Source organism: Hypomesus transpacificus, chromosome 6 (assembly GCF_021917145.1).
Source record: "Hypomesus transpacificus isolate Combined female chromosome 6, fHypTra1, whole genome shotgun sequence".
Taxonomy (NCBI): Eukaryota; Metazoa; Chordata; class Actinopteri; order Osmeriformes; family Osmeridae; genus Hypomesus; species Hypomesus transpacificus.
This window is the reverse complement of record NC_061065.1, coordinates 11,671,810-11,689,099: the sequence shown is the minus strand read 5'-3', so window position 1 is coordinate 11,689,099 and position 17,290 is coordinate 11,671,810. Positions and strand designations below refer to the sequence as shown.

General features: G+C 46.2%; 2 protein-coding genes across 2 annotated transcripts; one reads left to right on the top strand and one right to left on the bottom strand.

The window, feature by feature from the left end:
* Positions 1 to 138: 138 nt before the first annotated feature.
* On the bottom strand, positions 139 to 2,452 carry tmem244 (transmembrane protein 244). The gene is made up of 6 exons (XM_047022204.1): positions 2,334 to 2,452; positions 1,815 to 1,900; positions 1,267 to 1,343; positions 919 to 1,044; positions 622 to 666; positions 139 to 461 (listed from the first exon to the last, which is right to left on the bottom strand). The coding sequence occupies exons 1-6, from the start codon at positions 2,424 to 2,426 to the stop codon at positions 364 to 366; spliced, it is 525 nt and encodes a 174-aa protein (XP_046878160.1). The 5' UTR covers positions 2,427 to 2,452; the 3' UTR covers positions 139 to 363.
* A 1,344-nt stretch (positions 2,453 to 3,796) lies between these two features.
* l3mbtl3 (L3MBTL histone methyl-lysine binding protein 3) lies at positions 3,797 to 17,118 on the top strand. The gene is made up of 22 exons (XM_047022198.1): positions 3,797 to 3,866; positions 5,651 to 5,778; positions 5,866 to 5,995; positions 6,180 to 6,360; positions 6,500 to 6,644; positions 6,725 to 6,812; positions 6,911 to 7,005; positions 7,178 to 7,282; positions 7,485 to 7,620; positions 7,978 to 8,069; positions 8,241 to 8,392; positions 9,124 to 9,200; positions 9,290 to 9,375; positions 9,584 to 9,694; positions 10,070 to 10,184; positions 10,288 to 10,390; positions 12,184 to 12,330; positions 12,563 to 12,631; positions 13,817 to 13,896; positions 15,322 to 15,500; positions 15,622 to 15,684; positions 16,621 to 17,118. Exons 2-22 carry the CDS (start codon positions 5,677 to 5,679, stop codon positions 16,762 to 16,764), a joined length of 2,400 nt encoding a protein of 799 aa, XP_046878154.1. The 5' UTR covers positions 3,797 to 3,866; positions 5,651 to 5,676; the 3' UTR covers positions 16,765 to 17,118.
* Positions 17,119 to 17,290: the final 172 nt, after the last annotated feature.

Genomic DNA, 17,290 nt, shown 5'->3' with positions numbered 1-17,290 from the left:
TGTGGACAGGAGAATGGTGCAGTGCTGTTGAAGTGTTGAACTACACTGCCCCGGGGTTGCAGTAGGCAGGTGCAACATTGTCTCCTTATATATTTATATATACACACATAGTATATACAAATACACACATTATCAACTGTTTGCAGAAGTGTTTAATTATCTCAAGAATTGCTTTTCAAACAAACCTTTGGATTAATTATTTACAACCGAGTACCAATATGTTCTACATGAGGGTAAAAAAATTGAATACAAAACAATACTGTACATAATGTTGTTGAGGAAGCAAAAGTTTACATTAGAAGAAGCAGGAAGTTGCCATTAGAGGGAGCAGGACGTTGTCATCAGAGGAAAGAAAAGTTGTCATTAGAAGTTCTGGAGGTCTGCTGGGTATACAAAGTTATTCCTGAATAGTTTGTAGGCCAGGAGTTGACCTCCAAAGATCATCATCACTAGCCCCGAACCTGGTGGAGGAGGAGGGGGTGAGAAGAAAGAAAGGAGAGTGAGACAGGACACATGAAGAACATCAGAGACTGGACTGGAACAGACTACAATAGTTATACAATCAAACTATAGATAGTTTCTTCTTCTACGTCTACTCAGTATGATTCCTGACATTCTCACCTAGAGCAATCCACCAATGCTCTGTTGAAGGGAAGTCGGACATAACTGTTAGGAGAAAGAGAGTGAATGTATGAATGAATGAATGAATGGATGGATGAGTGAATGGATGGATGCAATAGTAAATTAAATTGATGTGCACGTGAAGTGGGTGATACAGTCTGGAGCATGCTCAGCCTGCTTGGTCAGATTGTATAACTAACCCAGATTACAATCCCATCACCACACTCACCCACATGCTTTGTTCCATTAATCCAATAAACAGTGTGTGTGTGTGTCTGTGTGTCTGTGTGTGCAGACCTGCAACAGTCATAGCGATGTGTAGGAGGGTGACAGTGATGGCGTAGTCCCACACCCATTCTTCCACAATCCAGGCAAACACCAGTCCTCCCAGCACATAGGTCACCTCCATGGAAATCACACTCACTGGACAGAGATACAGTGGGTTAACACATACCATCTCTATCACACACACACACACACAAACACACTGCAGCATGATGGTAAATACCTACAATCAACAGCTTTATAGGACAACTGACACCAACAATACACACACAACACTCCTGTCATTTGACAGCGTTTGCTGTTGGCACCTGAATGGATGAAGGACAAGACATAAGAAGCCATATTGGATCTTCGACTCACCCAGGTATTTGGGGCTCTGCCATGAGGGCTGTGTGGTGTAGTCGAAGGGAGCCAGCAAACTGTCTACCTCATGGACCCTGGAGGAACAAGAGGTCAAAATGGTCCTATTGGGCCACCATATGCACACACCTCCACACACACATCTGTCCTCAGCATCTCCTCACTCCTTTCTCCTTCTCCTAAGGTCAGAGGGTTAGGAGGGGCCTGTCCTCGGAAACAGAATGCAAAGGAAGCAAGGAGAGAGGAGGCGAGTAGGGATGATGTGAGGAGTTCAAGAGAAAGATTTGAAACTCTCTGAGAGTCTTTAACTTTGGGAGAAGACAGGAAGTCGTTGTGCACCACACGAAGCTCTCATATGCCATTTTCTTTGATTGAACCAAACAGGAAGGAGTAGAAGTCAGCTGTTCATTTACCAAAATTCATCAACAGCAAAACATTTTCCTCCTTGTGTTCCCTCCAGCACTCGCTCTACACCATAGCTCCAGACCTGGATATGTGTGTAGCTGTTGATCAGTCCAGGGTGTGTGTGTGTGTGTGTATGACATTACCTTAGCAGGCCGATGCAGAGACTGACAGTGATGTAGTAAAGGGAGTAGAAGGTCACCATGCACATCAACAAGTTCTGGAGGACCACCTGCAGGAGGAAAATACACACTGAAACTTCTGGTCTCACTCTTCATAATAACTCATACATGATCACAATACATTCACACAGACTAAACAGGATGATCAATCAATCATTTGTTTACTCAATCAATCCTTTATTTATTGATTTAGTAATCAATCATTCCATCAAGCAATCAATCGAGCATCCATTAATCATTCAGTCATGCACTCATTTAACTGAAAAGTCATTTAGTCATACCGTTGTTGTCATTTATACATGACTGTGAGCTGGGTTCTGCAAGGTTCTAAGGTTCCAAGTATGCAGCTCCAGTCAGTTGACCATACATTCTACCTGCTCAGACCACCATAGTAAACAGCCTGCCCTATACCATCGCTCTCTCTCTCTCTTTTGCTGTCTATTAAATGTTCTTTTCCCTGTCCCCTTTCAGCCAGCCACCTACCCAGGTGTCGTTGATGTTGGTCTTGAGAGGGAGGGCTCCATGGCGTTTAATCAGAGTGGTCCCACAGCACCTGCAGCAGCAGTCCCACAACATGAAGATCCTCCAGGTCTTCTGCCAGACAGCAACACAGAGGCAAAGCCTCCTAACCTGGCCCAGTGCTGCCCTGCTGCTAAGGAGATTACTGCTAACAAGCCTGATTCAATCCTGCATGGATAAACCCTGCTGGACACCCTTGCCTATAGGCTACTGGCCGGGCTACCTGTACTACATACTATAAATACATAGGCTGCTGATACGCACACACACATGTACATCTTTCTATACATACATATGCAACACTATCACAATAATCTATATATACAGTATTTACATGCAAACACGTACATACCCATATACACCCATGCATGCACACATGCATACATGTACACATACAATCACACAAGGTTTCTTCCACGTTTCTCACTGAGTTTTCCTGGGAGTTTTTCCTTCTCATCATTGAGGGTTTAGGTGAGTTTAGGTGCAGTTCTATGGGCCTATGTAAAGCCCTCTGTGTACAAATACAATGTTATTAGATGTATGGGACAGTGCTGGAAACCACTCAGGAAACTTTATAATCGTTCCTATATTCATTTAAAATAGTTGTCCTTATGGGGACCGGATTCTTTTATACCCGCGTGCGAGGTCCCCATGACGTGCATAAACACATTGTTTTCTCCACAATGTATCGATTGCCAGAATGCTTATGCCCACACACACACACACAAACATACACATACAGACTTGGTATATGGAAGACGAAAAGGTTCAGGCCAGAGGTGTCCTGCCAGGGCTGTGTTCAAACTAGACTAGTGTTCAGACTGGGGCAAGGTTCAGACTGGGGCAGACCCAGGCTAGGAGAATGATCAGAGCAGAGTGTTCAGGGAAGAGTAGCTCAGGTACAAGTAACCCTCCGCTACATATCGGTCCAAATAGCTGAATGTTAGGGAACTGTCCAGGTGAAAACATTATGGAAAGATTGACATGAATCTGACATGAAACTATGGAAGCCCGCTTCCATAACTGAGACAGAAAGCTGGGGCACTGGGTGTGCACGTGACCGTGTTTTGTTTCGCACAATTGTTAAGAGTGTATGTTACTGATAGACTTTGTTGCATTGGATACATTTTAGAACCCGCTTTAGGGTACTTCGTAAGGGACGCTGTTGATAGGCTTCAAGCAAACGGCGTGTATTTTTAGAAACTAAGTGACATATTAGCTATTCGTTCTTTATTCCTGTTAAGCAGCACGGCCTATTTCAGTCGCAAAAACATCCACAAGACATACAATTGCTATCGCTGATATTGTTCATACTACATTACGCAACGATCAAAAGTTACATCTTATACATATCGTGAGTATGTGCCAACTGAAACTTTCGTTACAGGCATCATGTGTTTCAGTCAAAAGCACCCACTGCAAGCACTCGCTCCCAGTCATACGCATGCGCATTGACAGATGCCTGGGCAATTTGTCAGGACTCGTGGGAGAATTTGGGTAAGAAACATACAAATTAAAACAATTGTACTTTATATAGGGATAATTAAGGTGGAACTATGCGTCATATAGCTATAACTAATCTGTTGTGTTGTACTTTGGCTTGGGGTTTATTGCGGCGCAATTTGCCAGAAACTTAGCCATAAAGTCCAAAACGACTGGACGTGTCATCAATAATATCAGCCAGGAAGAGATACAATGTGAAAGAGCGTGAAATGGATTGCAACTGAAAAATACTACTAAAGATGGGTCGATAATTATTATACAGGGTAGAGAATAGGTTGTGTTACATTTATCGTGTGGCGAAATCGTTTTAATAAGATATATTGTACTCTGGACAGAATATTGCAGCGGTCTGTGTGCGAGAGAAGGACTGCGCAGTATTGCGCTTGTCTGACGAACCGAGCTAAGAATATTTATTTCTCCGCGTCCTTCTAAACAGCTTTCCACGAGAGTTGAGGTATTATTTTTGTTCCTAATGCAACGAGTCTGCGGGCCTGCCGGTGAGAATTATATATAGAGTATATTCCAGCTCCGCCATTTTGGGGAACTGCCTTTAAAACACATTAAATAGTATCAGAGCTCAGAAAAGTGCTTATATCAGATTAGAGGCATGATTGGCGGTTTGTAGGAACACTCCTATATCTAACACACCTTGTTGGAACACAAAGAGAATATGACGTGGTAGCGTTTAATCCCACTCGGAATTTAAAAAGTGTAAGTCAGTGCTTGAAATTAATATCAATAACGCATATAATCAACAAATGATCTACAGTAAAAAAAAAAAAGATAATCTGAAATGTAAGGGTAATAGATGCTTCACTGTAAGCAACCACCATAAATACTTAAAGTATTATTGTTTTCACTAAAACACAAAGTATCGCATAATGCGAATCAGTTTCATGCAATGATGAATCAGTTTTGCCAATTCATAATGGAAAAATATATTATTGTGTGTGCATAAAATAGAACTGACTTTCATATTTATTGAATACGTAAAGGATTAATAATCAATATTTCGTTGATAAACAGCAGCCTATACCCGCCAGAATGCCTATAGTACAAGGCTCAAGGGGCGCATAGCTTAAATAACACATTGGAAATAAGGAGCTGTTCAAACAGCAGACGTTGCATCAAACAAAGAAGATGTCGGATATTCATTAACCATCAATAATTTGTAATTTGCATGAATTATATTTTTATTTGTAGGCTCCATTTTTGTTCTGAATTGCTTCCATTGTTGAATAGGCAGCTGAAAGTTTCAAGCGCAGTCGTCAAAATAAGGTTGTGCAGCGCCATGTAGCGGTGGTCTGGCGTCATGAGTTACAGTGTAGCAAACGCAGAAGGCCTTCCGCTGCTGCTGGATTTTCTAAAAAACTCTAGCATTATTCTTACATAATTACAAATCGTGCAACAAGAGAAGCATTTAGTAGCCTACGTTTCTACATTCGGCTTAACTCCGAAATACACTGCCAAATCATTGGTTTTAAAATGACATTTTCCTAAATCGTTGTTGACACAATGGTGTTTTTGTTGTTGTCACAACCAAGATTGTGGTTGTTTTGATTCAACTTTGTTGTATAAAGATTTAAGAGAATAAATTGGTGGCCTTCCAAAGTAGGCCTAATAGTTCTAGACCCTATATCCTGAGACTGGGCTCTTGTAAATTTAGGCAATTCCTACCACCTTAAGAATGCAGTGTTTTGTTAGAGTGTCAGATCACACTGGTATCTGTTTATGGTTGTTATTCTGAAGGAAGCTGTGTGTGTTGTTTTCTGTGTCAGTGTGTAAGATCACTGTGATCAGGTCTATGGAGGGATCCAGTCAGGCAGCGGTGGCTCCAGACTTTGATGTATACGGAGCCATGGACTGGCAGGACGGGGTGGGCACTCTGCCAGGCAGCCAGCTCAAGGTAACAAGCCTCACATACTGCCTCACAGCTTCTCTATGTTGCTATCCAGTACCACTCACTCTGTGTGCGTGTGTGTGTGTGTTTCAGTTCAGAGTGAACGAGTTTGGGGTGCTGGAGGTAGTTACAGATGAGGTGAAGGAGGAGGCGGAGGAAGAAGAGGAGGGGGTGAGGAAGGCTCACGCCACCACCACCTGGGTGGTCCCCAGCTCCCATGAAGGTGAGAACACCTGCTGTTCTTCCCTTTGTCTGATGTCTTACCCTCAAGTCAGCACATTGGACAACCTCTAATTGCACCATCTAATTCAGCATATTACTTACGTCATCCCACAACCTTACCTGGGATACTTACGTCATCCCACAACCTCTCTCTTTTTCTCTTTCACTCTCTCGCCTGCTCTCAGAAAATATTCAGATAAAGGAAGAAGAGGAAAGGCCAGACAAGGAGAGAACCGATAAGGAGAAAGTGGAGGTGGGCCTGTGGGGTCTGGTGTGTGTGCGCTGCAACAGGAAAGGCTCCAGCGTGGACTTTCTGTCGGACGGCCGACACTGTAGCCAGCGCTGTCTGCAGCAGGACCAGCAGGGGTGAGCAGATACACACACACACCACTCCACACACACACACACACACCAGTCCACACACACCACGCCACTTATAAGGCTCCCTGCTGCAATGGTCATGTGCTGCTGTGTGTGTGTGTGTGTCCCCTCCCTCCCCCCTTAGGGAGGCCAGAGCAAAAAAGGAAGAGTCTCTGTCCAATGGACAGCTGTTAGTTGTGGGACGTAGACGAACCAGCCAACCAGAAAAAATCCTGGAGAAGATAGACACCTCCCCTGACCAACCAGATGATGACGATGATGAAGACTATGTCAGTACTCAGCAACAGTAGCAAAACAGCAGCATCATATTATAGGTGGACGTTCTAATGTGTGCGTGCGTGTGTTGCAGGAAGAGAAGGAGAGTAAGAGGCCGGGCACTCGAGGGGCTCCCCGTGGTCGCAGGAAACGCAGAGGAGACGCAGCTCTGCTTAGACACAGTGAGTAGACATGATCAAGAGGATGAGAGCAAAATGAGGATGGTGATGGTGATGAAGAAGAGAGCCTGATTAGGATGGTGGTGATGGTGGTGTTGCAGCGGTGCCTTATGGAGGGAAGAAGAAGGTGTGGTGCTGGGCCTCGTATCTGGAGCAGGAGAGAGCTGTGGCCGCCCCCAACAAACTCTTCAAAGAGGTGAAGACACACACACACACATACACACACACATATACACACACACAGCATGCACTGAAAGACAATTTTTCTGTCTTGTCTGTCTGTAAATCAATACCCTTTTCTCCTCAATCCTTGTCTCTCTCTCTCTAACTCACATGGTGTGTGTGTGTCTGTGTGTGTGTGTGTGTAGCACCAGGCATTTCCACAGAGTAAGAATGGCTTCCGGGTGGGGATGAGGCTTGAGGGGGTGGACCCTGAGCACCCCTCCATGTACTGTGTCCTCTCCGTGGCAGAGGTAGGACTAGGAACTGGTAGATGAATGAATGAGGACTTTCTAGGAAGTGTTATTACCACATTAGGTCTACCTAGAAACCTTTGTTTTGATATTTTTACTGTACTATCACCTTGTTATTGTGATGACTGTGTTGTTCAAACATTGTTATTGGAACTGTTATGTGAAGCTGGTTGGATTACTGATAATGGGGTTTTATATTTAGGTGTCCGGACACAGAATCAGGCTCCATTTTGACAAATTCTCAGACTGCTATGACTTCTGGGTAAACTCCAACTCCTCAGACATCCATCCCATTGGCTGGTGTGAGAAGACAGGACACAAGCTTCACCCACCTAAAGGTAAGAGGTGTAAACGCACATAATTACACGCGTATACACACTCACACACGCATTCCCCAATCTCAAGGACAAGCTGAGGCTGGAGTTTCTCGTCCCTGTGTCTAATCAACCAGGGCTGTTGTAGCATGTCCACTGTCATGTCTAAATACAATCCATGGCTGCTGCAGTGTTTAGGATTCCTCCTGTGAGGTTTTTGGAAATACTTTTCTACTGAAGCTTTGTGAAGTACTGCAGGGAGGCAGGTTGCCCTTGGCAACAGCTGAAGGGGCAAACGAGGATAGTAGTGCCATATCCTTTAATTGGAGAGCATTATCAATATCATCATGGATGTAAATATACATGTGTGTGTGTGTGCAGGTGTAAAGGAGCAGGATTTCAGCTGGCCAGCCTACATCAAGCAGTGGAAGGCCCAGGCTGCTCCCAAGGCTCTGTTTGATAACCACAACACGGTAAATACTGACCCCAGACTAGGTCATACACACATCACACTGATCCCAGACCAGGTCATACACACATGACACTGATCCCAGACCAGCGACTACACACAATGATGACCCCAAACCAATATACAGAGTATGTGTGTGTGTTATTCAGTACGTGTGTGTGTGGGTGTGTTCCAGACCGTCACACCCCAGGGGTTCCGTATTGGGATGAAGCTGGAGGCCATTGACAAAAAGAACCCCTCCTTCATCTGCGTTGCCACGGTTACAGACATGGTGGACAGTCGATTCCTGGTCCATTTTGACAACTGGGATGAGAGCTATGACTATTGGTAAGAGCACACACCATATACATAAGTCACACACACATACCATCTTCTCTCACACACTCATCACACTGTCTCTCTCGCACACACCAACCTCTTGCTCACAAATGCACACACACACACTGACACTTGGTAAAAATCATTGGAGGGGGCACCTAATAGGGTCTGGTTCTGTTGCAGAATTGGTCATTACTGTAGAGCCCACATTGGTCACTAGAGGGTGCTAAAACACTGCAGAAGAGGAGAGGTAAACCCAGTAGGAGCGATAGAACATGCGGTCTCCTGCCACTCCAGATCCCATCACCAGTCTGTACACTACAGCAGGACAAATAACACACACTTGCACAGATAAACATACTCTTATTCTCACACACTTACTGTACACACATACACACACACACACACACACACACACACACAGACAGTGGTCCTCCAACATAAGTTCTAAAGCCAAACAGTAGGAATCACTTATCTAAGGACTCTCAACTGCCCTGTATCCAGTCACCATGGGGACGGTGCGCTGTGTTGCCATGGCTGACTGGAGGGCTGTCACTCTGTCTGGAGGCAGTGGTTCTCACTCAGATTCAGAAGATGTCAGGACAAGTCCTCCTGTCTCTCTTTTTCTCTCCTGATCTCCTCTCCCTATCTATCTGTCTCTCTCTCTTTCTCTCTCTCTCTACTGTCAACCTAACCTGTGTGTGTGTGTGTGTGTATGTGTGTATTTATGTTTGTTCCAGGTGTGATGCCACCAGTCCCTACATCCACCCTGTTGGTTGGTGTCAAGAAAACAACAGAATCCTCACCCCCCCTCCAGGTACACACACACACACACACACACACACACATGCAGACACTCATACATTCTGTAGAACCCTAACATGTGTTTACTTCTGCGTTCTCCAGGCTACCCCAACGTGAAGAAGTTCTCCTGGGAGAAATACCTGGAGGAGACCAGCTCCTCTGCTGCCCCTGCTAGGGCCTTCAAACAGGTGCCACGCACACATACACCCGTGTGCAGAGACACATACGCACATGCACACGCACACACAAACATGCGGAAACACACAAACAAATATGCACACAAACATTATTGGGCTCCAGGGTGATTCAATGTGAACACTGACCTGGAAAAAAAGTGTAAATTCACAAACACACGTACCCCGTATGAGCAGTGTTGTTTGTGTGTGTGTCTTGTAGAAGCCTCCTCATGGTTTCCAGAAGCAGCAGAGGCTGGAGGTGGTGGACAGGAGGAACCCTCAGCTGGTCAGGGTCGCCACGGTAACAGACACGGACGACCACAGGATCCTGGTGAGACCCGTCTCCTCTGTTTTTCCCCCGTGTCCTCTGCTGCCTTCTCTGTGGAGGTGGAGAGAAGCGCAGCGCCCCTGGTGCCCATCTGGCTGGTGGTCCCCAGGGGGCCCTGGTGCAGCAGCGTGGGTCCCCGGGGGGCGCAGGTGTTCCATCAACCTCCCCCGGCTTATTTTTCCTGGTGATAATGACTGTCCCTCTCCTCTCTCCCTCCCGTCCTTACTCACCTCCTTCTCTTTCTTCCCCTCCTTGACGTCCCCCCGGCCTTATCCCTTCCTTCTCCTCACTCAGAACTCTTCACTCGTAAGGTCATGTAAGATGTCAGCATTTTCTAACAAGGTTCTGTCTTGTCTGTGTGTGTGTGTGTGTGTCCAGGTGCATTTTGATGGTTGGCCAGAGGAGCTAGACTACTGGGTGGACACAGACAGCCCTGACGTCCACCCTGCAGGCTGGTGTGCCAAGACTGGACACCTCCTCCAACCCCCCATCTGTCAGTGGACTGCCTGCCTGTCTGCCTGTTTGTCACCCTGCAAGCCTGTCTGTCTCCTCACCTCTCCTCTCTTTTCTTCACCTCTCCCCCGCCCTCGCCCCAGGTCTACAGGAAGTGTTGGAGTCATCAGAGCAGGGGGGGTGTCCCACCCCAGGCTGTAAGGGGATTGGACATATCAAAGGAGCCCGCTACTCAGGACACCACAGGTATGACCAGTCACCAGTAACTAACAAAGGGACTGTCCAATTACAGATATGCATGTCATTCATTTACATTTACATTTATTCATTTAGCTTTTATCCAAAGCGACTTCCAAGAGGGAACTTTACAAAGTGCATAGGTCACTGATAATAACAACAAGATAGCCCCAAAGCATTGCGGTTAGCCAAAAACAAGAAGCACATATTGTGAACAACCAAAAAATAAGTGCCAAAGGGAAGAACCATAAGAGTATGTAGTTAAGCAAGTTACAATTAAAAAACATGAATCTCTAAGTGCAAGTGTACCTGTAGAAAAAGCAAGCAACAGTAAAAATAAATACAATACAAAAAGCGAATACAACAGTTTAAATCAGTTACCACTAACCAACAAGAGCAACAAGTCTTTAAGCAAGAGTCATTGTGATCCTTGAGGAAACCAGCATTGGGTTCAGCAAACCATTCCTAAGTACCGTTGTACTCCCGGAACAAGTGCGTCTTGAGCCTTCTCTTGAAGGTGGAGAGACAGTCTGTGTCTCTGATGGAGATGGGGAGTTGATTCAGTGTTAGAATGATCATTCTGGTTCTCCTAAAGGAGGACACCTTTTTTTTTGCCCGGGAAGGAGGGACTTAACAAGAGGGGTCAAAGACAATGCAAATATGCCTGCACACACAATGAAGTCTGATACCAGATGAACATCATAAAGATTGTTCGAGGTCTGAAAAAGAGGACATGTCTGGGAAGAAGAGGAGGAAGGGCCCCTCTAGTGTTGGTGTCAGCAGTCATGTGACTGTTTTCTAGATGTCAGTAATCCAGGTGTCAGTACTGCTAATGCTTGATAGCTGAGCCCTGCTTAACATATTGTGTGGAGGCCAGCCAGCTGCAGACAGACACACACACACCAGGTAGAAGACAAAAGGAGGATCCCTCATTCCAGTGATGCAGAGTGACAGTACCCAGCGAGAGAGGGAGAAGAGAAGAGGGAGAAGAGAAGAGGGAGAGATGGGGAGCATTTTCTCTCTTTCTTACTGTCTCTCTCTATATATCCTTTTCTCTTTCTATTTCCTTCTCTCTCTCTCCCTCTCTCTGTCTCTCTCTCTGCTGTACAGTTAAATTGGGCATCTTACTCATCCTCTAATTTCATGTCAATGTGTTTGAGATGTTTTACTGTAGCTGATAAAGGATGGAGAGAGAAAAAAGGAGAGAGAGATAGGGAGGGAGAGAACGATGGAGAGAGAGGGAAGGAGAGAAGCAGAGGAGGAAAGGGCAGACGCACAGTGGCAGACTGTGTGTGTGTGTGTGTGTGTGTGTGTGTGTGTGTGTGTGTGTGTGTGTGTGTGTGTGTGTGTGTGTGTGTGTGTGTGTGTGTGTGTGTGTGTGTGTGTGTGTGTAAATACACAGTTTCTGTGCTTTTAGTTAGAAGTTTGGTTTGGGGCAAATTGGATGTTTCTAAATTGAGTTCCATCGACCTGGAATGAATTATTTCAACCTTGTCTACTCAGTGTTCTAGCTAGTCAGCTGAGAGAGACTCAGACAGTGGAAGTTTGTCACGATTGATTGATAGATGCAGTGGGTGAAAGAGGAGAGAAAGAGAGAGATTTTAGAGAAAGAGAGGTGGAGAGGGGTGAAAGAGAAGTAGATGGGTGAGAGAGAGGGAGGAAAGCGAGAGAGAAGAGAAAGAATGAGAACATTGTTATTCAGGAAATGTTCTTTTGTGCTATCATACACACTCTGCCATAATTTGCATGTGCACACACACATGCAAACGCACATCCCTAAACCCCAGAGTTTTGTGTTACAGTGCTGTTGGCTGTCCATACTCAGACATCAACCTGAACCGAGACTCCTCCCTCCCGGACCGCCTCAGTGGAGAGATGCCTGGCTCACGATTGGCCAGGACCAGGAGGGTGGAGCCACCACTGCCAAACACCCCGCCCACCAACACAGAGTAAGGACCAATCAATGTTTGGGACTAATCAGGTTTTCTCAACTTCCTCAATCTCTCTATTGTAGAAATTAATAGGAATTAAAGGTAAATGAAAGATTAACATCAATATAACATTTATTTGTATTTTATGCTATATTTTTTTGTTTCACGATAGTTAAATAATATTTTCAATATGTTTACAATAGGGTTCGACCCACATACCTTACAACCATAACTCTATATTGTAATGCAGTGTGGGTACCTTGGCAACCAGCATGGAGCCGCCAATCAAGAGGCCTGCGGGCACAGAGCCCAAGAGGAGGTGAGCTCCATGGCAACACTGAGGCTACTGGACACTGATTGACCTTGTCTCTCTATCTCTCTGTACTATCTCTCTCCCTCTCTCTCAATTTGATATAGCATACTGACAGTTTATTTCTCACTTTTTCCCTCACTATAACATAATATATACTGTATTTATTTATATTTATACGGCTGTCTTGAACTCAAACTAAAAAGGTGGAATTATTTAATGATAAGAGTGTTTGAGTTGTACTGTTGGCATTGTTAAGGATTTATCTGAACTCCATTGAATCAGACCATAATAGTCAAGAACAGATACCTGAGAGAATGTTGGATCTGCAGGAACAGAGGTAGACTCTCAGCTCTCTTATCTTATGATAAGAAAGAGGGAAAGAGAAACTAAAACTGAGAGAAATAAAGAGAAAGGGGTAAAGACAGAGGGGGAGGGAGAGAGAGAGATAAAGAGAGAGGGGTAAAGACAGAGGGGGAGGGAGAGAGAGAGAGATAAAGAGAGAGGGGTAAAGACAGAGGGGGAGGGAGAGAGAGAGGGGTAAAGAGAGAGGGGGGGAGGGGGAGAGAAAGAGAAAGAGAGAGGGGTAAAGACAGAGGGGGAGGGAGAGAGAGAGGGGTAAAGAGAGAGGGGGAGGGAGAGAGAGAGGGGTAAAGAGAAAGGGGGAGGGAGAGAGAGAGGGGTAAAGAGAAAGGGGTAGAGAGAGAGGGATAAAGAGAAAGGGGTAAAGAGAGAGGGGGAGGGAGAGAGAGAGGGGTAAAGAGAGAGGGGGAGGGAGAGAGAGAGGGGTAAAGAGAGAGGGGGAGGGAGAGAGAGAGGGGTAAAGAAAGAGGGGGAGGGAGAGAGAGAGAGATAAAGAGAGAGGGGTAAAGAGAGAGGGGGAGGGAGAGAGAGAGAAAGATAAAGAATGGGCTGGCACAGCTCTAATTAAGGCACCTAATGACCATTTAGTCTGACCTCTCATCATCTCCTCCCCTCTTCCTCTGGCATGTCACACTTTCTCTCTCTCTCCCTTTTCTTCACACTCTCACACCCTCTCCCTCCCTCTTTTCCTCATAAACACTCTCACACTCCCTGTCTCCTTCTCCCTCTTTCTCTCACATCCGCACCACTCCCCCTCTCCTTCTTCCCCTCCTCTCACGCACACGCCTCTCTCGCCCTCCCTCCCTCCCCCCCTCCCTCCCCCCCTCCCAGGGTGGGGCGGCCATGCAAGCAGAGGAAGGTGGAGGAGGAAGAGGTGGAGAGCGAGGTGTCCTCAATCACAGAAACGAAAGGTACAGTCTCCGCCACCCTCCCTCTCTCCGCCTATCACTCTGTCTCTATCTCTATCTGTCTCCCTCTTGATCTCCCTCTTGATCTCCCCCTGACGAGACAGCGGACCATCTCCAGTGTGCCCCTCCAGCAGGGTGTGAGTGTACTCCTTATTCAGCAGCCAGAGGGCTTGATTTGGATGTCTTCCATGGAGCAAGGCTCTGATAATGGTCAGATTCATTCCTCTTGAGTGGAGTTGTCGCTGCTTCAGTCTCATCAGCACACAAATCAAGCGGTCCGTACCAGAGATAGTGTTACTGTACATGAGGCTTTAATGTAGTGTTGATGCACTGGTGTGTGCCATGGTCCCCCTGTCTCAACATCCCACACTCAACTCGCTCCCACGCAATGTCTCTCTGCATATGCCTCACATCTCTTTCCCTCTCTATCTCTCTCTCGCTCCCTCCCTCTCTCCTCATGCTTCACATCTCTTTCTCTCTCCCTTCCTCCCTGTCCCTCTCTCTCTCCGCATGCCTCGCATCTCTCTCATCTTTCTCTCTTGAATTCTCTTTGTCATATTTTCTCTGGCCTTTGTCTTCTGTCCTTCCCCCCTCCATCTCTCCTGGCCAGGGTAGGGGCAGGAGTAGAGGCAGATGAGAGGGTGGGGGTTTGAGAGAGAAGAGGGCTCATCCCAAACTTGACTGAACCTCACTTTACACACTGCTCAAACACAACACACCCTGTACTCGTCTGTTATAGAGGTGCGGTGATAGTCTGCAGATATAAATTATGGAGATGCAATCATGCTTTGTGGTTAATCCCCTGACGCTGGAAGGAGTCATGTGTGTGCGTGTGAGGGTTTGGCCCCAGAAAGACCAGATGATATGAATCAAAACAAACTAATCCGATGCATGTGTCGAATCGTGACGTTGCCATGGGAATCAGAGAGTTCCTCAGTCTCAGAATCACTAGTATGAATGATCTCTTTCTCTCTTTCCCTGTCTCAGTTTGTCTTTTTCCCTCTGTCTCTCCACATCCTCTGGCAGCATGTATCTAAATTCTATCAAACCTTCAGATTAACTGTGAAGCAGTTAAACACCTCCCTCCACCAGAGCTGTCGCTGGCAATTATCTCCCAAACCTCCATAAACAGTGGAGGAAGCTCACAGCAGTGTTGACGCCTCAAGCAAGGAAACGACCGTCATTGAACACTCACACACAGACTCTAGTTAGCTTAAAGTGTGATTAGAGCGAACATTAATATTGTTGCACGAATGGTTCTAATTCACTTTTGTCAGAGACAACGTTTTTACCATGAGTTGTGTGTGGACTTGTTAAGCTTTTCTTTTGGGGGGCCCCTCAAGTGTACTGAAACGTGGAAAATGTGAAATTATGAAGACAGTTTCTTGGTCCCATAGCAATACAAATATGTGTGTGTCTCCCATCTAGAGCTAACTCTTCAGCAGGCGCTACATCAATCGGTCTTCCTGCCCAGCCCCACCCCTACCCCCTCCCTCAGCCCCACCCCCTCTCCCAGCATGCCGTTCTGCTGGGACCAACATAGCAAGCTCCTCCCCACTGTGGAAGGGATCACCGCTAGCAAGGTGGCAGCCTGGACCGTGGAACAGGTAGAAGACACACTAGAGAGTTCTACCTGTCTGTGGTCTGTCAAGGACCTAAGGGTCTTGTCTGAAGTGTGTGTCATACCTTGCTGGCTGTTTAACCTGAACGGTTCACCATGTTCAACAGGTGTCTGAGTTCATCCAAGGTCTCCCTGGCTGTAAGGAGCACATACGCACCTTCAGAGAGGAGGTACAGCTCACACACACATGCAGTCAAACATACACACAGAGAGACATGCACATACCAATTATACTAGGAAAGAAGCTACATTCCTGGTAGTGGAATTAAGGTTGGTATTTTTCTGCTGCTAAGCTGTCTGTGGTACCAAGACCTGTCTCTTATCTCTACCTCTCTCTGTCTCTACCTCGTTCATCTCTATCTCCATATCTTTATCTCTCCTTTTGTACCTCTCCTTTCTCTCTCTTTCTCCACCGCTCTCTCTACCTCTTCTTTAAACTCCCTCTATTTCTATGTTTCCTCTCTTTTGGAAAACGAGAGTAATTTGTTACAGTGCGCAGAACTCCAATGTTCCCTGTTTAGTGAAAGTTATGCACAGACAGGATTGTAGTTTAGTGAAAGTTATGCACAGACAGGATTGTAGTTTCCGTACTGTAACAGAGAGCTGAGTGGTTTAGACGCTCTCTGATCTAAAGATCAGGCCTTTCCTGCCAGCCTGGGAAATGTCAGCTGTAATTAGTCACAATGCGGCTGCTACACGCTGTCTGTTCTGATGCGTCATTAAAGGTAGAATCTGATCCTCTGGCGTTTCAGTCTGAATGTGAGTTTTTAAATGTAGAAGATGACTCAGGGGCTTCATCACCTCCCCTCCTAACAAGGCCAGGGTCGTTAGCGCAGCCGTCATGAGAGATGCCTAACGAGCTGTGTGTTTGAAGTCCTGCTGATCCCTGGCTGGCTGTAGAGTCAGACACAGAAGCTTCTAGAGAAGGAGAGAGGTTGTTACCTGGGTGCTTTGAGGCCGTATGTCTGAATAAGATGCTCCTATTTAAACTTGTATTGTTTATCTCAAACTTTCCTCCCCTTTCTCCCTCTTTTCACTTATCCTTTCTGCCCCTTTCTCTCCTCTCCTCCTCTCCTTTCCCCTCTCCTCTCCTCTCCTGTGAGCAGCAGATAGATGGAGAGGCATTGCTCCTCTTGAACCAGGTGGACCTGCTAAGAATTCTGGGTATAAAGTTGGGTCCTGCCATCAAGATCTACAACAGCATCCTCATGTTCCGCACCGCAGAGGAGAGAGCCTGCAATGAACTCTGACACTCTGACACTCTGACACCAAGCCCAGCCAATCACCAGGCCTGCTGCACTCTGGGCAACCAATTAGGAGGGCCTATCATTGACTTGCTAACCAATCAAGAAGCCTGTGGAGACAGGAAGTGAAGCACAAAGATCCCGCCTGTGTCTCCTGCACATATGACTTTATTTCACAAGTTATGATCTTAAATGTAATCTAGTGTCTGATACAGCCATTAAACCCGCTAAGAGGAATTTTCCATTTGTGTGTGCAATACCTAGCCTGCCCAGCACCCTGCCCTGTCTGTATTTCTGATGCTACAGGAGGCCTGTATCATGGAGCAGCTCAGGGTTGTCAGGTCATAGTCTTCCAGCCAGCAGGAAGCTCCAGTCTTTGGCAAGGGAGAACACACTTTGTGACCCTTGTCCCTCGCAGTTGATGTAGTCTCAGACTCTGGCAGACTGCTTGTGTGGTCCGGAACAGGGAGCTGAGAGAAATGCTGATTCCTCCCAGGCGCAGGGTTCTGGAAACCATATCCAGTGGCTCAGC